Here is a 21,873-nt window from a genome sequence, read left to right on the forward strand (position 1 = left end):
CATTTGCAAGAGCATTCTAAGATTGTGATAAAATACAAACAGGCACTGGCTTATGAACTCAGTAATAAATATTTTTTCAAAACAACCAGCAGAACAAACTAAGGATAAGTGCACTCTTTATTGGCCTGATGTGACAAACTCATGAAGTGTGTGCAACATTTACAGGAAAATCAGAGGATGGTAAAGGGTGAGAGGCCAGAATCATCTTCTATAAACTTTGCATCCATGCAGAGCCTGCAGCATCAGAGGCCGGGGCCTCTGTATAAAATAGCTTTACAAGAATTCTGATGCTTAACTCCTAACAATATCCTAGATAGTGTCATATGACAATGCAAGGTACAGGGTATCAGTAAATTATTGATCTTTAGATTCCTCATTGCATGCTCTGTATTCCCACACAACAAGCATGAGCTTCTGTCAGCAGGGAAACTAAGGGCACTCAGCATTTAGAGGATTGCTTGTGCTTGGCAGTGTCAAAGAGGAGAACTAATGTTTACTAAGAGAGGAATGGACTTCATTTATGCTTTGGTTTGGGAAATAAGTGGCATTGTCTTTTTCAGAAACAGTGTCGTCTCCCCTGTCATAGATGTCATAGACTGGAAGACCTTTCAGTACTATCACTCTGTGGGCTTGCATCGAGGTGTTTTTGATTGGAAATTAGATTTTCATTGGGAGCCAGTGCCAGAGCATGAAGAGAAGGTACGACAGTCTCCCATCAGCCCTATCAGGTAACAGTCCATCAGACAATGTGCCTTGCTCAGCTCAGCAGCAAAACTGTACAGTTTGGGTCATCTTGGGTCATCTTCCAGCTAACAAGAGAAAGGTGTGGCTACTTGCACATGCTCAATTAATAAATCTTAAGGGATAGTTTTTTTGTTTGTGCTGGTTTTTGGCCTTTGGTAATCATTCTAACTAGACTGCAGTCACACTTTCAATGTGACAAATATTTTCCACACGTTGACACAACTAGAGAACAGCCTGACTAGACAAGGTGTGGAGATTTGTAGGGAAAGCAAAAGACAAGTCATACAGAGTTAAAAAAGATGTCTCATTATATGTTTATCTCTTGTTTTGAATGTACATGTGTGCAATGTTCCCCACTGTTCTGAGTCTTATTTGATAATTCACCTCTTAGCTCCCTTCCCCAAGTTTTGGTTAGATAATCAGTTCATTCAAGCTTATATGGAGCAGTATTGAATCATTTTGTAATACTCTCTCTATGGAAATGGTGGAATTTTCACCCTCTGTGTAATTCCTTATCCATAAACAAGGTGTTCACTTCCAAACTCTACACAGGAGTCCTGCAGTAGCTGGTGCAGTGGTGGCCATGGATCGACATTACTTCCAAAATACTGGAGCTTATGATTCTGACATGACCATGTGGGGAGCAGAAAACCTGGAACTATCCATTAGGGTAAGGACGTTAATTAAAACATCAAGATGTGGTAACTATTGCAATTTTAAGGAACCTGAGTGAAAAAGGAAGAAGATATTTGTAAAAACAGTGCAGAACATGTTTGGTTATGGAGACAACAACCTTCCCTGCAGAAATCAATCCCCGTGCTCCACAGCCTGTCAGGACTATACAAGAACATGCAGCTGCTGTGAGTTAGGAGCATTATGTCAGAAGAAGGAAGTTTTGCTGGCTATCACTATCTGCCTGAGGCCTGAGTCACTGCTTTTTGGCACCCTCTGAAAGCTGCCTCTTCTATTCTGGCATGTTAACATGCACCAAAGGGAGAGTAGCTTTATTTCTTTGCCAGCCTGTAGTTTTAATAGCAAATTGTTTATATTAAATCCTTTGCATTGATTTTTGCTGAATACGGAGAGGAACTGATATTGAAAACCAATGAAAATTGCAGGCACAAAGGGGCATAGTGTTTTTATTGTCCCACACAAGGGAAGCTGTGCACCCAGATCTCTCCACTACTCTGCACTGTTTGTGCACAGAAAAACATAAAAGCATATTAATAGCCATACTGGGTCAAATCAGAGGTCTCAATGCCCAGTATCTTCTCTGTGTCTGTGAGGAGCAATTTATGAAGAAGCATATAATAATGCTCCTGCTGTTTCCAGGATTTTCTGAAGCGGAGCCTAGAGTAAAAGATCTTCTCCCTTTCAGATAGAAGTAATCTAAATAAGGTAATCTCTATTTGTGCTTTCACCTGTGTTTCAGACCTGGCTCTGTGGTGGCTCTGTAGAAATTATCCCATGCTCCCGAGTTGGGCACGTCTATCGAAATCACTTCCCCCGCGCTTTCTCCTACGAAGAGGCCATTGTGAGGAACAAAATCCGGATAGCAGAGACCTGGCTGGGGTCCTTTAAAGAGAACTTCTACAAGCATGATACAGTGGCTTTCTTAATCAGCAAGGTAAAAACATCTCTAGTGGTTTGTTATGGAGGTTTGTGGAGAGATAGGTGAAGGGAGAGGAATAGGAGTGGTGGTATCTGTATGCAGTCAGATGCAGGGGATAATCTTTTTATCAAACCTTACGACAGGTGAAAGGGCTGTCAGATCAAGGAGGAGAGAGAGAAACTTGTGCCTAATTCAGCTTTGTGCTGAAGTTATCAAATCTCATGGAGTACAATCTCTTCTCCAAATGACTCCCCAACAAGCTGTGGTTTGTTTTGTCACTGATGGAAGGTTGTGATGCATCTGAAGTGGAAACCTGCAGCATTGTGTGCTCAAAGGATGTCCTAGAGGGTTCATTCTCAGTTTCTGGTTTTCCTCATAGGGTTCATGAGGATATTCAGTGTTAGTCACAGGCAAGTGGCAAATTATAGCCTCTCCTGGAAGGGAACATATCTGAGTGGTCTAGTGACAGAAAAGGTATGTTTTTTTCCCTGAACTGACACATCCAGAAGCAACTGAACCGAGAAAGTCAGATCTCAACATGCCACTATTTACAAGTTACCTTTTCATTAGAAGCAGGGTGTGGACATCTGATTAGACATTCCTCCAGGAATTTGGATTCCCAGCAGCCTGTAAGCTAGGACAGGCTTGCAGGCAGATGTGTGGTATAGCCCTGACAGGCACCTACAGTTGAACCATCTGCAGGTTACATACCATTCAATAACTACAGAATGGCCACACCTGTTTTTTAAGTACAATCTCCATGGCAGATCAGGGGTGGTCAAGGAACTGTATATCCCTTGTATTACAAACAAGTGGATGTTTGCTTACTGGGAGTCTTGCAGCTGTGGGGAATGTTGTTTGTGGAGTTAATGTTGTTAATAATGTTAATGTTGCTGCAGTTCTCAGGAATTCTCTGGCTCCGGTACCTCTTCTTGTAATCATATTCTTTCTACAAGGCAGTGGACAAACTTGTAAGCAGTTTTGAATGAAAGTGTACCATTTAACAATGTCAGGCTTTTAAGGAGAAAAAAAATCACTGAAAGCATTTAGGCAGAGCATGAGTAAGTGCTGTGCAGTTTCCCATTCATATCTGCTCCTGTGTTTCATAGAATCAGAGAATGGTTTGGGTTGGAAGGGACCTTAAAGATCCTCTCATTCCCACTCCCCTGCCATGCACAAGTATACCATTCACTAGATCAGGTTGCTCAGGGCCCCATCCAGCATGGTCTTGAGCACTTCCAGGGATGGGGCATCTACAGCTTCTCTGGGCAACCTGTGCCAACGCCTCACCACCTTCTGAGTAAAGGATTTCTTCCCAATAACTAATCTAGACCTGCTCTCTTTGAGTTTAAAACTACTGCTCTTTTTGTAAGTCCTCTTTAGGTACTGGGAGGCTGCTCTAAATTCTCCCTGAAGCCCTCACTTCTATTCAGTTTCATCAAGTGATCCCCAGCTTGCTCTTCCCTTGTAGGGGGAGGAATTTCCTTCCCCTTTCCCATTCACTCAGAGGATCAGGGTCTTGAGAGAATGGAGAGCCTGACTGCCAGCAAAGACTAAGGAATACAACTCAGCCTTCTCCGTATCAGTCGCCACCAGTTCACTCTTGGTTATCAGCAGGAAGGGGGGCTACACTCACCTCGTCCTTTCTTTTCTGACCTATGTATTTATAGAATGAATCCCTTCTTGTGATTCTTTGTGTCCCTTGCCAAGTCCTGTTCCAGCTTTGCTTTGGCTTTCCTGTCCCCACCCTGACACATTCAAACCAATATCCCTGTACCTTCCTCAGGTCACCTGTCCCTGCTTTCACTGTCTGTGCATTTCTTTCTTACTCCTCTGTTTGAGGAGCAGATCTTTGCTCAGCCATGTTAATTTATAGCCTGCCTTGCTCAATTTCCTACACACTAGGATAGAGAGCTCTTGCACTGCAGGAAAAGTGGCTTTAAAGAGCTGTCAACTCTGGTCAACACCTCTGCCCTTAAGGACAGTTTCTTAGGGCATCTTTTTCACCCGCTCCTTAAACAGCTGGAATCTTGCTCTTGCAAAGTTCAGGGTCTTAACTCTGCTCCTCACCAGGTTCACACTCCTTGAGATCACAAACTCAAGGCCTTGGTTGCTACAGCCAGGGCTGTCACCAATCCTGAAGGCTTTAATGAGCTCACCTGCACTGGTGAGCACCAGTAATACCTGTCCTGCATGCCTCATTCATTCAGGGCTGACCATCACCCAAGAAAGCCAGATCCAGCAGGAGCTGCATTATAGTGGGGAGAGGAATAGGACTGTATATCAGTGTGACTTCTCTCTTGCTGCCTAGCCTGACTTCCTTATGCTCACCAGTGGATCTGCCTCTTCATGAGCCAACTAATTGTAGAGTCTGGAACTATTGTGTTTCCTTTTTTACTCTTATTTTCACATATTTTTAAAAGATCCTCCCTCATTGTCTGTGTTGCAGGTTTGAACTTCACTGGCCAGGAGCTTGTCAATTGATTCACAAAGGTTTATAGCCACTAGACCAAGCTTTTTAAAATGGGCAGTGAGGTTTTTAAATCATTTAATAATTCCCTGAAGGCTTTTCTTGTCAGCTCAGAAGCAATTTTCTCTACTAAAAACTACAGTCACCAATGATACAGCTTGCTAGCTGTAAGCAGCATGACCTTTTGCCTGAGTTTATTCTAGCCAGAATACTTTTACTACTTCTGAGTATGATGCTCCCTCAAATGATCAATTTTATGATCTCTGTGTGCAGCGTACCGTAACATAAATGGCCCTTTTTGTGTGTTCCTTTCTTTCACAGCCGATGTTTTCAGGCTGTCAGTGCAGCGGGATGTTATTCAAAAGGCACAGGCAAGCAAGGACATTATTGCCACTCAGCGGCAAAGGGCCCTGAGGGGATTTATTGCGCTGAGAGGGTGAGCAGAGCCACCTATGGGCCACTATAGAATTCTCCGTGAGCCTTCACCACCACCATTGCTCACTGCAGAAAACAACCAGTGACCCCCATTTAGGTGGCTTTATAACTCTTCTTGGTTTATGGTCTGAATCACATCTTGCACAGAATGCCTGTGGTGTGAGCATTAAAGAGATGAATTAGGCTCTTCCCAGCTCTTTACTACTTCAGCCACCAGCTGAAGTAGTTTTGCTCCTTTTCTTGTGTGGTTTGCATATTGAATTTATAAGCACAGTTTCCTTTCAGGTTGGTTTATACGGACAATGACTTTCTTTATCTTATTTACACCATTTATTCAGCATCAAATGCAGACTGTAACTAGTATGATAAAATGAGATTTACTGCCACTGCCTTCCTCAGCCAGGGCAGGGTCTCATGAGGAACATCTCTTTTTAGGGGAAGCGTTTTACTTCTGTCTCTCCCTTTTCCAAGAAAACCTCTAGAGGACAGGTTTGTGTGGTGCAGAATTGCTAAGTTTTGTTGTTATGCTTATTGAATCTAAGACTGACTCTGAAGTATGAGGCTCTCTTTAACATACTGCAACTGTTGAGCTTTGCCTGTGGAGTTTACAAAGGCTGGCAAACAGTGCCATATGGAATGATTGATCCTTGCCTTTAGAGACTGACACCTCACCTTGGATCACCAAGGCCCTTCATTTGTCAGTGTTTTCCATGCTGCAAAGTCCTTTTCTTTCTTTTTTATGGATACAGAGAAATAGCTGGTCTGGGAAAAAGTTATTTACAGGCAATTCTCTGCTGACGTTGCCAATTTTAATTTTTGATGCAGAAATCCAGACCGGTTTCCTGGAATCCCATCCCAAACTGCATTTTTTAAAAAGTAGAAACATGAAGAGGGGAGATCTACTGCTGGGAAGAAAGAGGAGAGAAACTTTTAAGGGTTGTTTGATGTTTTTAATATTTGGGCACTGAGAGATTTAGAAAAGTGTTTTGTGTGGTTTTGAAACTGCAGAATTAGACACATAAATGCTTAGAGGTTTTGAGAACCCTGTTAGTCATCTTTAGTGCTGAATACACTCAAATATTCAGTCTGTCAGCCTTTGCAGTACAGATGCCTCTAGCTACACCAAGGGTTGAAGGCATTTGTCTTTTTTCAAAAAAGAATCGCTACCAGGAAAATTGAGAGCTGATATTGTGTCTTTATAATTCAAGAAAATGGAGAAATCATGGGAAAGGTTTTATGTATTATAGCTGCAGAACACCTTTGTTCATTAGATTTAGTAACTGTCAGATAATAGACAGATAATAGGTGATAGACTATATTTGGGGTTAAATTCTGTCATCACTTATTCCCTCTGATCATAGAGGACTGACAGTAACTGGATAATTTCGGCTGTTAAAGGCCAGGAAATTGAATTTTTATCAGCGGGAAAAATTCCATATTAAATGGCAATCTAATACAATCCCACTGAATTCCAGTGCAACAACTATCAAACTTGGTCCTGATTTTTAAAATAAAAATATGACAAAGACTGACTTATCTTGCAGTATAATAATAATTTTTAGAGGACATTTCACAATGTATGCTACTTCTGAAACACTTCTGTCTCGATGCCAGACTGTGGCTGTTTTAGCACAAAGTCTGAGGAAGGCTATAGCTGGATCTCCCCCTTTGCATATGTCATAAGAGATACATTTAAATATCTGTAACATTCAGGATAGAAAAGGTGGTAGAAATAATTCCTGTGTTGTCATTTCCACTCCTAGCATCTCTAACACAAATACACCAATAACCTTGCTGCCCTTTCTCCATAAAGGCAGAAAAGCCAGACTGCAGCGAGCGCCTTCAGCTACAGAAGAGACTGGGCTGTAGAAATTTCCAGTGGTTTCTATCAAATGTGTACCCTGAACTCTCCCAATCTGGAGACACACCAAGGTTCTCTGGCAAGGTAAGAGAAAACACACTATAAAGAATGATCTTCTTTTTTGCATTGTTCAAAGACTCCAGTGTCACTTCTGAGTACTCGGTCCAAACAGGCAATGCAACCAGGGTGGGAGGAGAAAGAAAAAGACAAAGAGCTGGCCCAAATTCTCACATAAATGTTGAAAACCAGCCAGGAACTGAACCCAGAGTGTCTGACTCAGTTCAGTGTCACAGCTCAGAGGATCCTAACCTTAGGTTCTTCAGGTGCCATTAGTAAAGGAAAAGAACTGTGTTGCCTCATGCAGATGGCAGAAGTGACAGCAGCCAAGATATCTCTGTGCTGACCCATGTGCACAAAGAGAAAAAAAGGATTTCTTCAGTCCTGCACTTCCTAAAGGAGAGAAGTGATAGCAATAGCAGTTCCCTGGCTGACTGTGTACAGGACAGGGAATGTCTGGGGTTTTTTTTAAACAGAGTTGATAATTATAATTCATTGAATATGAATTTATTCCCAGCAGCCTTACTGGAAGGGAGTTTCCCCCAACAAGGCAACAAGGTCTACTAATTAATTCACACTCATCTATCTTCAGCCAGATTTTACTGTGTCCTTTAACTATTTTGTGTGCTCTTTATTTTCAAAGTTAGCTTGAGAAAAGTGTAAGAACTGAGTTTGGATCACAGGAATTGTCACGTTTCTTTTCTTCAGGAATATCTTGTGTTTTTTCTGACTACAGTGTCCTGTTGAAGTGCAATTTTTCACTAGCATAAACATTTAGATACCTTTCTTTTAATTATCATAATAGTTAAACCCAAAAGTGGATCTCTCTAATTTAAACAAAACTCACTGGGTAACTGACCCTTGGTGAAAGGGTCTGCCTTTTATATCACATTAGTTTGCAAGATCAATATGCAAGACCAAGTCTGAAAGAAAAGAAATACTGCCTGATTTATGAACAAAATCATATATCATAAAGGGATACAATCACAAAATGTTAGGTGAAGGATATTTTGTTTGTATCCAATTGTGATTTATTTCAGTATAAACCTTTACTTACAGCTTTACAATACTGGTGTTGGCTTCTGTGCAGATTACAGGCCTGGAAGAGCTACTGCAGAAGGGTCTATTGAGCTCTCCCCTTGCAGTGACAGTCCCACCCAGGTAATACTTTGAGTGTATAGGCACTGTGTCAGACCCAGGGAGCCATGCAGAAGACAGGCACCCCAACATGTAAGGGGCTGGGTTGACACTAGTGGAAATACTGGCATGTTCAAAATTAGCATGTGCTAAAGCAACAATGCCCACTCTTCCACAGCTAAGTGCCACTCAAAAAATGCCAATGTCCCCATGTGTCAGTGAGGCAGATACCCACACTTTGCTCCAGAAGACAGAATTAAGCACTTATTTGTTTAGTATATTTGGTAGTGTCTGGGGAAGAGAAAGCTTGTGAGTAAAAAATACTTAACAATTCCAAAATATAGAGGGGGAGGAGGGGATTCTCCCTTAGTGACTTAATCTGAAGATTAATGCCTAAACTGCAGTCTTAGGCAGGAAAAAATTCATTTACACTCCCTAGCTGGCATCGGTCTAGCTCAGGGTGAGCTGCAAGCACATTTCAAACTGCAGCATGTGAAGACACTGTCAGAAACACCCTTCTGTTCAAATATTTATGAAACTGGAAAATTTTATGACAGGGTGGGTTTATGTCACACATAATCATAGTTCACAAAGCCTTTCCTTGGGTAAATAGTTATGCCAGAATTAGCTAGCAGGGGGAACTGCTTGAAGGGTCAAGGCTGTTGGGTCTCTGTAACTTATGTTTGGATTGCATCTTAACAAACATGTACAGGAAATTGTCTTTAGAATTAGCCTTTAAAAATTAACTGGGATGTCCATCCATCATTGTTCACACAAACCCTTCCCTTCCCAGTACTTTGAATATAGCATGAAGGAAATCTTGCTTGGTTCTGCTCCACGGCTTTGCTTTGATGTCAGACATGGGAAGGTTATCCCTCAAAACTGTACAAAGGAGACAGACAACAGCAACCAGCACTGGGATGTCCAGGAGGTCAGTGGTGGCTCTGCCATGGGGGAAAGGCAGCTGATGGTAACTGTGGGATCACTGGGTGATTTCCAGATTTGTGTGTGAGGAAAAGATGAGGTACCTGAAAGGAAAATTCCACTTCTGTACTTTTTTAACCCAGAAAAAAATAGGATGTCTCAAGCCCACTAACGCTGTCAATGTAAAAAGCATTTGGTTTAGAAATGCAACTACAGAAATCCTACCTAAAATCCTGTGTCTTTGTTTTACCTGTTTGTCTTACTGGCCTTGTTGGAATAGAATCAGAACCAGTGCTTGTGAAAATAAGAGCAGGGCAAATCCTTTCCTTTTTTTTCAGATTGAGGGAGGGTTTGGAAATCCTGACCACTCCCAAATGAGAGCCCTTTGTGGAGCTTACAGTGGGAAACATTAAATTTTCTCCTGCATTGTAAGAGAAGAGCAAACTTCCTATTAGAGGAATTCACTGTTTTTCAGTGAACTTTACCCAGCAGAGCGGGAACTCCTCAACAAGACTGAAAAATGTCATGCTCTGAGACAGCCTGGGAAAATAGTAATTACTGTAGTTGTAGGGATCCAGCAATCCTCTAGAACAGCCCTACTGTAATTTGGTTTGATTCCTAAGGCAAGCACTGGTCCTTATGAAACGCTGTGGCCTGTAGTACTGAGGTGGTGCTGATGACAACCTGTAGGCATAGGAAAAAAACAGTGGTGGAAGAGAATTCAGCCCCTATCACTCATGTTAGCTTCAAAAGGAACTATGAATATTCACCATGCTCTGGGCACACAGCTAAATCCAGTCATTGTGTTTGGAGCATTGCTTAAAAAATATTTGAACAACCAGTTATTACTGGTGATATATTGTATATAAATTTTCTGAAACATGGCCTAGCTTTTACTGGAAATCCCTTACTTTTAATTTGTTCTTTCTTTCCCTTTTTCTCTCATCTTGTAGAATGGAATGATTGTCCATGTCCTTTCTGGCAAATGCATAGAGGCAGCAAAGAGTGAAGATGAGAAGGACTTGTTTCTGTGTGCATGTAACAAGAACGCAAATCAGGTGTGGCAATTTGAGCGTTCCCATGGGCTGCGTCAGAGGTGACTGGCAGGTCTCTGCAGAGGTCAAGTCTCCAAAGTTTAACATTACTTCTGCTTGGGATTTAAGATGCATTTCCTGCAAGGACAAGAAAGATGTTTGTGTTTGCTGTAGCATGCAGAGAAGTCAGGAATTTCTCTTGCTTAAAAGCCTGGCTCCTGGTTAACCCAGCTCTAGCTAAAACCTCTATTTATTCTGTGAAGCAGGGAATAGAGAGATTGTGAGAATCAATAAATTCTCAACTCTTCTATTGCAGAAGACACTTAAGTTTGCCCTTTGATGGAAACATGGAAAATTGGCTTCCAGACAACTTGTCTTCAGTATATGCTGTGACTTTTCAGGATACAGGGAAAAAAGTGAGATTTTTGAAACTGTAAGAGGAAGCCAGCTAAACCAAGGAGTTTAGCCTTGTTTTACAGTGCCCTCGACTCATATAAAACAAAGTAGGTTTTGTATGTATGAAAGTAATAGATGTTTCCACTTGTAATGGCAAAAATTTTGTTTTCCAATTAACCTGAGCCAAATTTCTACTCTCTGTGAGATTACACAGAGCATAAATTAACACTTAATTAGGCACTAATTGCTCTAATTGACTTGGACTACTAACAGTCCTCAGTGTTTGGCACACCGTTCCTTAAATCCTTGTCCACAGTCTAATTTGGATGGGAGAATGAGACTAAAATATTAACAACTTTTTTGGTTGTTGTTTTAATTATATTTAAGGACAACTCCTCAGGAAACTTTTGTGGTAGTAAGGAGGGTAACAACTTCTCTGCATATTTGCTAATAGAAAGGATCAGCGGCATCCATTTGCTCTTGTAAAGCCATGGGATGAGCTTACTATTATTATTATTATTATTACTATTATTATTACAGTAACAGAAGTGCTGGCTGAAAACAGCAAGTGAAGGGAAACAGCCAGTTTCAACACTGTCTGCCTAGGAAGAAAATACTGGTTTGCTTCCATTTGCTTGCAGCCTGAGTTAAGTCTTTCAAGCTGTCAGTTTTAGCCAAGAAGATTGCATAGATTCTTGCTGTCATGGGTCTTCAAGATGATCCTGAAAAGACCAAATTTTCTAAAGAAGCTTCTTCTGTAGAGCCTGCATTGCTGCTGATCTGCTGTCTTTCAAAGGAGTGAATAAGAGATGAGGTTAAATAACAAGAATGATCTCACACAGTATGAACTTAGCCAAGTAAACTTCCACTTCAGTATCTTATGAGGGTACTTTCCTTTTTGAAGATCAAGTCAATGATGACACTTCCCAAGAGCCTGCTAAGAAAGAAGAACAAAGATTTGGGAGTCTTCCCACATCAACACCACATCTGATTAAAAGTATAGATCAATCATAATCCTATGTACATATTAAAGGGGAAGGGCATCTTTAATGAAACTCACTTAGGTTTTGCATTATTTTCAAGAGAAAGAAAATTGTAGGATTTTTTTAAATGCACAGCACATTGTTTAAACTTCAGAGAAAGGAAGGAGTAACAGATTATTCAGCTTAGAGCCTTTCAGTTGCCTGCTTTCAGTAAATCATAATAAATTGGTATTAAGCATATAAAATTGGTTACAACAGAGGACATGAAGAGTATTCTCTGTTGTGTTGTCCAAAACATCTCCCAGTATCTAATTCTCCGTCTACTTTGAGTGCTAAAGATTCCACACTGTGTTCAGGCATCACTCCAATCATCTTGATTACCACTTATGCTTTCTTTGATAGCATCAGAATCTATTACTATTTCTGCTGTGTCATTTAAAATTTCCTGTGACATTCTGGAAAATGCTTTAATTTTCAGCTAAGATGATGATAGCAACCTCTTCCAGAACACAAGTGATACCTGACCATTGCCCAAATCTAGGGTGAGAAAAGAGAATTTTTTTAATTGCATAAATGCTGAGTAAAATGCTGTTTTAATGACATGTGATGCCTTTATTTTAAATTATGACTATGCCAGGTTTTTAAATTATGTATTATTTATTATATTTTGGACACTACACTGGGAATACAATTCCTTCAGAATTTAGGTAAATGCTAAAAAATATGTATACAAATATGGTAATTGACCACAAGTGATATTTATCTCAAAGAAGAATGAAAAAATTTTTGGTTTAGAGAGGAAATGTTTGGAATTTCAGAGACATGGACATCTTCATTTATACTACTTTTTAACATAGTGTTAAAAACCTAGAAAAGAAGGTTTGCTGTAGATATATGTACCATAGAAAAATATGTTACCTAATACCTCTTCACAAAATAAAATTAAAATCTATGGTGCAATACCATTTAGGAAATAATTGTTAATGCACTTGTTTCACTTAGTAACAGAGTAAATGTGTGTTTGGTTTCCAAGGGAACTAAATTCCAGAGCATGATCCAGAAGGGGACATGGATTGTGGAGCACACTTCCCTCTAATATAAACACAACTTAGTACACAAAAATTAAAAAAAAAAAAAAACCAAGGGAAAGCATCTATCCCTGTTTTTCCTACTTTCCTTCCTATATGGCTTTTAAATGGATTGGTTGGTTTCACCAATATTGTTTCCTCATGGTGGTCATTTAGACTTTGCCCCTGTGGTTACATCCATCAGATAAACTCTTCTCCTTATGGAACTGGGCTCAACAAAGAGTGGTGGCTAAGCATGCTGGTATGTTTTCCTCATTTTTACCCATCTTTCATGCAATACTAGCACACAATGATTCTTTGAGCACCACAAAACATAGAATTACTTTCAGTTATCTATTTAGACATGGTCAACATTTCAGGTTCCACTAATTCCTGTGATGGGAGAGAAACATATGGACAAAATGTTTCATGCGAGGATGAAGCAGTTTAAACTTTGAAAGCTTCCAAAGACTCAGGCAAGAGCAAAAGAATTCCAGCATAACACAAATAAATACCTTATAATGTAACTCCACCTGTTTCTTTGAATTTCGCAATCCAGGCACAGTGCTTTCAGCCAAACCCACCCATGAAGCTGAGCTAAAAGGTCAGATTCAAGAACAGGTCACCTTTTGGTTGACAGCACTTACTAAACAACCTAGTTTATTCCTCTCCCAGCTCATTTAAAATGGAAGAAAATAAAGACTTGAAATGCTATTCAGAGTACTTTTAAAGCGAGCCCCAGTTGATGCAGTTGGTGTTGGCTGTAGGCTGGGCTTTGTTCTGTTGGGTGAGGTGCCATCACTGGCACAGAGAAACAATGGCAGCATTCCTCTCCATGTGTTAACCTGAAGTCTAAACGGGGACAGAAGGTTTATCAACCTTCATGCTAAATCCTGTAGCACAGAAATGTTCAGGGTATCTCTCAGTCCACGTGTAAGTGCTTCCAGGTGCTGCCTTGAAGATGTTCATTGAGCTGTAATACTGTCTCCTGATTGAAATGCAATAGCTTCCATTTCTGATATTCCCAGGAAAGAATGGAGCTACATTCAGGCATCCTAGACAAGAACAGTAACAGTCTAGGTTTCCATAACAGCTGGAAGGTGACATGTGAGTGAGAGCTTTCAGACTCTAACTTTGTATCTCATTTTATCTCAAGCAGTTTGATTCAAACTGCAAACATATTGGAAGAGAGTAAAAAAGGAGTGTCTTGCAAATAGGTAATATGTTTTTAAGCTCATGTTTTTAAGCTATGCAAACTGCACGTGTCTGCCCTGAATAAAGTGTATCAGTGCACAGAGAAACATATTTTTATTTCCTTCATTGTGTTATGATTTGTTAATGCCTTGTTTTCCTCATGCTGCAGCAGAGCTGGTCTGCAAAAACCCAGTCAGAAAGCATCCAGTGGCAATACCCTCATTTAGCCATCACCTGACAGTCTTACAGAAATGTACAGGAGGACTTGCCCCTGTCAGCATCTTAGAGGGGGTTTGATTTTGCAGACCTTTGCCATAATTTCCATTAGTTTCATTGGAAAGGTCTGAATAAGAACTCCAAACACAGAGTCCCTGGAAAGCGTGAACTCCAGCACACCCTTCAGGCAGCTCACAGCTGCTTATTCACCAGGTGCTTTGGAAGGATGTTTTGGAAAAACAATTGGGCTACATTACTTGAGATAGAAGCCATAGTGGTTTTTCTATCTTTATAGCTGCTAATTTTTAATTTTTTTAAATTAGCTATCATTCTTGGTGATGATTATGCTTTAAACACATGGAACAGGATTCACCTCTGTCAACTGGGGCCACCTGAACAGTAGTCACAACGGAGGCAGTTGTCTCAGTTTCTTCTACTGGTGAGCAGAGTACATTTCCAGAGGTAATCAATGGCAAGTATTTAACCAGTATGGGTAAATCACTATCTAGAAATGCTTGCTTTCTCTACTGATTAGAGAGGGTTTCTTGATAATTAATTTAGATGTCATGTATAAATTTTAAACTGGTGTTAAGTGGAAGGGAAATAATCCCGAAGGGAAATAATCCCAAAGGGTACTCAGGCTAAAATCCCTTCCAGGAGCCCAACCCTGGTGCCCAGCTCTTCCAAGATTCCCCCAAGATCTGGCTTTAGGCACAGAGATGACAGCCAAGAACAAACTTGCTACCATCTGCAGTTTCCTCAAACGCGTTAAATCCAATAGCACTTTTCCAAGACAGCTTCTTTGTTCACAGACTGAGAGACCCCATTGTGTAGGATGCTGTGTTAAAGGATGATCTGGTCCCAAAGGAATGAGAATTTAAATTTTCAGAAGTGTCTCTATAATATTTTGAAGATGTTAACTCTAATATTAATAATAAATCTTCTATATCTTTCAGCTGAGTAGGCTGGAAGGCTGAAGTACAATTTTCACTACACAGAACAGATACAGGTGCCAGGATTGTTTGCAAGGGTCTTCTTAGCTTGAACCTAAGTTACAGACAGACCAGCCTGACGGCTGAATGCATTACTCAGTTTCTAAGTAGCTACACAATGACCTTTCTTAGAGTCCATGACCTTTGGTAATACTATAATGATATTTACACCAATGGTGATTTTGTGTTACAAATTGACAAAAAGGTGAAAGTAATTAACTTTTTGGAAAATTTGCATATTATAAAGAAACTAAATATATTTAAAAAAAAATAAAAAAAAACTAAAAAAAAAACTAAAAAAAAAAACTAAATATATTTTAAAATATCTAATCGATTTTGTGCAAAAAGATTGCTCCACATTTATTTGTCCCTCAGTCTTACAGACCGCTAACAAATAATCTAATAATGTCACTTCCATTGTTATAGGCATAAATGAGCCATAAAGTATTACATCCCTTAGTATTGTATTTTTCATGATATTTTTTATTCACTTCTTATTATGCTATTAGGTGAAAACTGGGTTTTTTTACAGTCTCTTTTTTATCACTTACTGTAATAATAATTACACAAAAAATTTAATTGCAGCTCCAAAAGAAAATCAACTGGTACTTTGATGTATCAGGAGTTCAAGATGGACAACATCAGACATTTATACCTGAGTACAAGCCCTTGGGAGGCTGCTTGGAGATGTATCACCCTTTATATATCTAGTTTGGGATTACTAAACAAACCAAAAGTGGTCAAAAGCTATAGCCAAATCAAAATGTTGGATGCAAACATGTCTTACAGACACAACAGGTCATTGCATTAGAGTCGTCTTCTTTTGCTTTCCCTCTTATTAGCACACACTTTGCCTGCTTAGTAATCGAGAGCCAAGCAGTAAACAGAGTTTAATAATCAAAATATTTCAAACAGGCAGACTCATAGGATTCATCATGTCAATTAAAAAGTAAGCCTTGCAGTAAATTTCATATTGGACATGTTGTCTCGTAAACCCTTGTCTTACCTAGTTGGTGTATGTGTCATACTTAACAAAAGTATGTTTGTGTATGTGTCATACTAGTTTGTGTATGTGTCATACTTAACAAAAACTTATCATCTGTGGTGCCAAGAGCTGCCTTCACTTACAAATCAGTCAACAAACCACAGAGCCTGGAAGACCACTTAGTCTGATGCTCCCTGAGCCCATGCAGTCCAGCTGATGGATCCCTGGCTGCTACAGCAAGCTCCCAGATGGTGGCAAGAGCCAATTCTTCAGGGCAGTTTGCTGTTGATTCCTTTGCTTGCAGAAGCAAAGGAAACATTAATTTCCTAGTGCAGCAACCTGCGGTCAGTCTGTGGTGTCTGCACAGATTCGCACACGCACAAGCCCAGGAGCAGAGCCCGGTGCTGACGCTAAGGAAATAACTTTGAGTTGTGCGGTTTGGGCTCAGCTCCTGCTGCTGGAACAACCTTCTGTGTGCAGCCCGTGACAGAACTCTTAAGATTCTCTAGTGCCAAGAACAACTCTTAAATCAGCAATGAGAGGAAAGGGTGAAACAAAATAGGTCTTGACACTGGAAAAGAACTTGATAAGCAAAATAAGAACAATGAGACCATAATTTGCTAATTGCAAGATGTCCGTCTTTTCTATAAAATATACAATTTTGGCAGTTTCATTCAAGATTAGATGTAACATGATGCTCAGACTCGGCAGACAGTGGTGATTCCATTTTGAGGAGTTTCCAAGGTTTCTGAATTTGCTTTCAGTCAGACCCACCATTTCCTTTGCTCTCTGGAACAGAGCTGGGATCCTCACACAGGCAGTGATGAGGGAGGTCAAGCTGCCCATGGCAAGGTGCTGGGCTCTGCTTCCTTGTCGCCCATCATAAGCAACAACCTTTTCCTCTGGGCTGTCTTACTTTCAATAGGTGGGCAAATTTTAATGAAAAATTGTTTTCCTGGATTTTTACTGCTAGATCTTGTGAACGTGTCTACAACAATTACATGCCAGCAAAAACTGCAGACTCAGCAAAATGAGGAAAATCAGTATTTGATTTTTAACAGAGAGAAAGAATATAGAGGCAAATGGGAAGAGGATAATTTAATTACAGTCCCCAAGTACCTCCATCCATTTCTATGGCACTGGAGGACTGCAGAACAACCTTGCTGGGCTACTACAGTAACAGAAGCCTCAGGTTTATGTTGCAAGTACTGGTTCCTGATGACATGCCTGACAGGGAAAGGCTTTTTTACATTTTCATATTTGCTTCCTAAAGTGGGAGCAGAAAAAATGAGAATGAGGATGGCTCATTAAATAAATGACTGTCTACCTCAGCAGCAAAATTGAACCAGGTACATAAAACAAACAACTGACAATCTCTGATTGGAGTTCAAAGTTAGGCCACTTAGTTTATCAGCAAATGTTGCTGTGTTTAGTCGCAATTAATTACAGAAAATGTTTTTAAGTTTGTGATGTAATTTTTTAAAAAACCTAAGCCTTTATTCTCAGACCTAGGCCTCTGTAACAGTGTCAGATTTCATGTGGTTCATGTTGATGTTGTGTTGATTTAAATAAAGTTACAGCTATTGGCAGAAACTTACATAAGAATGTCCATTTTCAAACACCCCTCATTTTTACTTTGAATTAGAAACTGTGTTAGAGTGAAAAGCATGAAAACATGAATCAAATGGCAAGAAGTCTAAAAAAAAGGAGATGTAGAAGTCTCTAAACATGATGTACTATCTGAAAGACTACAGATCATAAAGTGACCTCATGAATTTGAGAAACTTGGTGATTTTTGAGTACACTGGATTTAAAGACAACATGCCAAGGTAGAGAAATGTCTGCTTAACATTAACAGTAAAACATGCTGTCCCCCACACTGGGTTTCAGGGACCAGACACTGAGGTCCAGCTTGTGAAAATGTCCTAGTCCCAAATTAATAGGTATGTTTTGTCTCCATTCTTTATTGGTTTTAGGACCTCTAATGGCAGAAAAAAACGCATTTGTAGAGAAGGTCATCTGGAAAGCTCTTAACATGAAAGCAAGTATGGCCAGTATGGCCATGAACTCCAGGCAGTAAGAAATAAATGTGAAAATGCCATTTAATTAAAATTCTGGATTTTCTCCAGGAAGAATTATCTCATCTTCTTTCTCTTTATATACTGCATACTGCAAAAAGAATAAACTGAAGCAGACCTCTCCACTTGTGAAGAGAATTATGCTTTTGTGCTAACCAAGGAACATCATGGTACACTGACTTAAAAAAAAAAGCTCCACTTTCTCCCCTCCAGCACCCCAAAAAAATCCTACTATTCATCTGTGCATAAGTGTCCAAATCCAGTGCTCCTACTGCCTAACTCAATGAAAGACTGAAGTCTGCTAGGAAAATGTCCAAGATATAAAATACATTCAAAGCTACTGGTAACTTATTTCACGCCTGTCACTAATCTTTTTAGCAAACAGCTACTCTCAATTATTGATATTTCATTATTGGTTTCAAGGTGACTCTTGATGACAGGTAAAACCACAAATTTTCTGCTTCTTAGACTGATAAACACTGGAAATGTACAGCACACTATGAAAATCTGTCCCTCCAGATAACTCCCATTTTGACACTTGACAACAAAAAAATGTTGGGTTCTGTCTGCACCCCTTTGCCAGATCATTGCAGCTGTGCCAGTTCTATTAAAACCCCTCACCTTTGTGGACCTAGGATTTGTCACTCTAAAAAGAAGAGAATAATATTAAGCTGCAAAAAGGGCAAGTACAATTTATACCTGCTCCTATACTAGGTCTCATCTAGTGCAACTCTATTATTTAAAATGTTTAAAATAAACCTGCAAAATAAATAGCAAAATTAGTAAACCCCCTACATATGGAAAAAGTCTACAGCTATCAAGAACACAGGAGGGCCATATCCTTTTTTTTCCTGGTTCTGGCAATAAGAAGACAGTCCTAATGGAGAACACAGGAGAGCAAGTACCAGCAGAACTGACAAGATGGAGGAGGTATTTCTCAGACAGTGAGAATGTGCAGGTGGTCATTTGTTCTACCAAGACCAAGATCTCTCTTTTTCTGGCTGGACATGTCAGAGAGATGCACAAATCTGTAACTGAGGTTTTGTCCCTGCCCTATTTAAGAGGCTCATCTCATTTACTATGGACAGTCTTGGAAATGTCATTTCTTGGCAGTCATGAGCAATGAATTACAATATGCTACATCTGGAGGAAAATGGGGGAAAGAATTTGCACAGTAAAGACTTGGAAATGTAAGAATAAGCAAAACTAAACAGTATTTCATATTGATAAAAAACATTTGAGAAGTTTAAAATAAGTCACCTCAGTAAGAAAGTAGACAAATAAAACTGAGTAGTTTCAGATTTTCTGAAAAGGATATTTCAGGTGTGGATGTAGCTCCAGGTGTGGATATAGCTCCTTAAATCTCACCAAGGTGTTTTGCTCCCAAGTTAGTGTTGGGCAACTGCTCAGGATCATCAAGAACATGTGTAATACAGCAGGGGAGTGCTCAGGTGCATCCAGTTGTGAGGATCACAGCCTGACCTTATGAAGCAAGGTCACCTTATGGTGACAGAGGCTAATTCTAATCAGGTGTCTTACATCTGAAGGGTATTGTAATAGAGATTGTAAAGCTGATGAAATAAAATTAGTAGAAAGAATTAAACTGTAATGTAAAGAATAAAAGAAAATATAGAATAAGATTCATTATGCACTGGATAACATCCCCTGAAAAATTTGGAGGAACCAAAACTACTCAAGGTTGGTGTCAAGTGCCACCCCAGGTGGTAGGATGGTGTAGGATGAGAAATACTGTGAGACTTCATATTGACTTCTTCAGAATAAAATTAATAATTTCATAAATGTTGAAATGCTTCAATTAACACTCTGGGACCAAACTGATTTTTATTAATAAAAAATTGCTTCTGGTCTCTCCTACCTATTTTTTCAGTTCTACAAGAGATAAAAAAATAATCAAAATGGGAACTGTATCTGACCAAGAGCTGTCATAGAATGTGTCTTGAGGCATTATGGCTCTGGTGAGGACAATGTCATGCTCTTAGAAATCATTGTTTTGTCTGCGCTTCTGCTCTCCCTGAGCCATTAACAGCCTCAGATGTGGATGACACTGAAATGCACTTGCTCAGTCTGGTTTTTTTGGCTGACACAGTGAAGCAGCATTCAAAGTGAGGCTGAAACATTTATGAGAGAGAGTCACGGAAGGGCAGAAAACCCAGAAATGTATTATTTACTGCACATGTTCTTTATTCTCTCTTCATGGGTAATTCATCTGAATTCTGCTCTTCTGTTGGGTGAAGTGGATCTGAAGTAACATCCCTGAAGTAGCCTGTGTTACTCAGATTTACACAGCTGTGCTGGATGGCAGGATCTGCCTTGGAGCACTTTGTATTAGCTGTGTCTCAGAGGGTGCTCTATGCCTAGGGCTCAGGATATTCCCAGCCAGCTTAATTTTCACAAGCTGCCCTTGCAAGGCAAGCTGCAAATGTATTTACAGATCTAGCACAATAATTTCTTACTCCTCAGGTTGGTTAACCTGTCAGAAATAGATCTGTTTCTTCAGACTTCTATTTTTGCAGGTGCCTCTGCTACAAAGGCCTCAGCCGTACAAAAATGAACTAGACAAAATGTGCAGACGCTTTATTTGGCATGGAAAGAACCCAAGGACACAGCCCTGCTACGGCTGCAAAAATTAAAAAGAATATGGGGAACTTGGCCTTCCTCAGTGGAAACTCGACATTTGGGTGGCCCTGCTGCAGCCTGTGTGGGGCTGGCAGTTGCTGTCTCTGAATGAAGAGGCTGACTTAACCTGGATCTGTATCAAATCCTCCCTCTGCGAGACCGTGCATTTGGCAGAGGTACTGACAGAAATCCTCTGTCTGAGAAAGAACAATCAAATCCTGCTAGGCACAATATCTTGAGAAGGGGGTCCATTAGTTTAAAACACTGAGAAAGTTTAACTGTGGTTGTTTGGCATTTACTCTGGTTGCTGATTTATTTGAATTCTCCTTCAGTTACAAAAATCCCAAACTTGAAAAAAAAATCAAGGGGGAAAAAAAATATCTAAAGATCTGCAAGAATCAGAGTGTTTTTTTAGGGGACAGATTAAATTCTTCCAGTATGCATCTTTTATACATCACCCCCTACCTGTGTATGCACAAGAGATAACCAAGCAGTCCTAACTACTGGGATACTTGTAAGGCTTACCGAGAAACAAATTCTGAGGTTGGTGCCTGAACAAACAGCTGGGGTGGGAAGAAATCCCTTTCTCTTGTAAGTAGAAGGCAGTGGATCCTGAAGCACTGCATCCCCCTCAGGCTGCCCCACTACTCTCGGTTCAGTGTGCATAGAGGAAACGCACTGAGGAAACCTTAGTTATCAGCTCTCTCTGCTGCTCACCCTGGCTTCCACAGCAAAATCTCACCTCTAGGTTGCTAAGCAGGTTGTGGTGAAGATGTAGGGGCCACAGAAGCATATTTTGATGCCCAAGGCATGGTGCCAGTTTGGTGTGCCATCACCTGCTCTCTTCTGGGCCTTGTGTCAAGGCATATTAAAAACACCACCTTCCTTCCAGTTCAAAACAGAGCTTGAACTTTATGAACCATCCCTGGCAAGGACCATGTTTCTCTCCTCACCATGTCCTTTTCACAGTCCTGTGAGGGATTGCATTTGCCTGTCACTGTCCCACGCTGCACCAACCCTGAGTTTGGGAATTTTGATGTTTGTCTCAAGA

General features: G+C 40.2%; 1 protein-coding gene across 1 annotated transcript in view; it reads left to right on the forward strand.

Annotated features, from left to right (window-relative positions):
• GALNT15 (polypeptide N-acetylgalactosaminyltransferase 15) overlaps nucleotides 1–14,489 on the forward strand; it is a 29,275-nt gene extending 14,786 nt beyond the window's left edge. Inside the window, exons 4-10 of the mRNA XM_066569865.1 lie at nucleotides 561–728; nucleotides 1,297–1,414; nucleotides 2,177–2,371; nucleotides 7,075–7,206; nucleotides 8,239–8,340; nucleotides 9,110–9,247; nucleotides 10,194–14,489. Coding sequence (XP_066425962.1) covers nucleotides 561–728; nucleotides 1,297–1,414; nucleotides 2,177–2,371; nucleotides 7,075–7,206; nucleotides 8,239–8,340; nucleotides 9,110–9,247; nucleotides 10,194–10,340 — 1,000 coding nt within the window. The 3' untranslated portion in view covers nucleotides 10,341–14,489. The remainder of the gene's footprint in view (nucleotides 1–560; nucleotides 729–1,296; nucleotides 1,415–2,176; nucleotides 2,372–7,074; nucleotides 7,207–8,238; nucleotides 8,341–9,109; nucleotides 9,248–10,193) is intronic.
• The last annotated feature ends 7,384 nt before the right edge of the window (nucleotides 14,490–21,873 follow it).

The sequence above is a fragment of the Molothrus aeneus genome, chromosome 1 (genome assembly GCF_037042795.1).
Source record: "Molothrus aeneus isolate 106 chromosome 1, BPBGC_Maene_1.0, whole genome shotgun sequence".
Taxonomy (NCBI): domain Eukaryota; kingdom Metazoa; phylum Chordata; class Aves; order Passeriformes; family Icteridae; genus Molothrus; species Molothrus aeneus.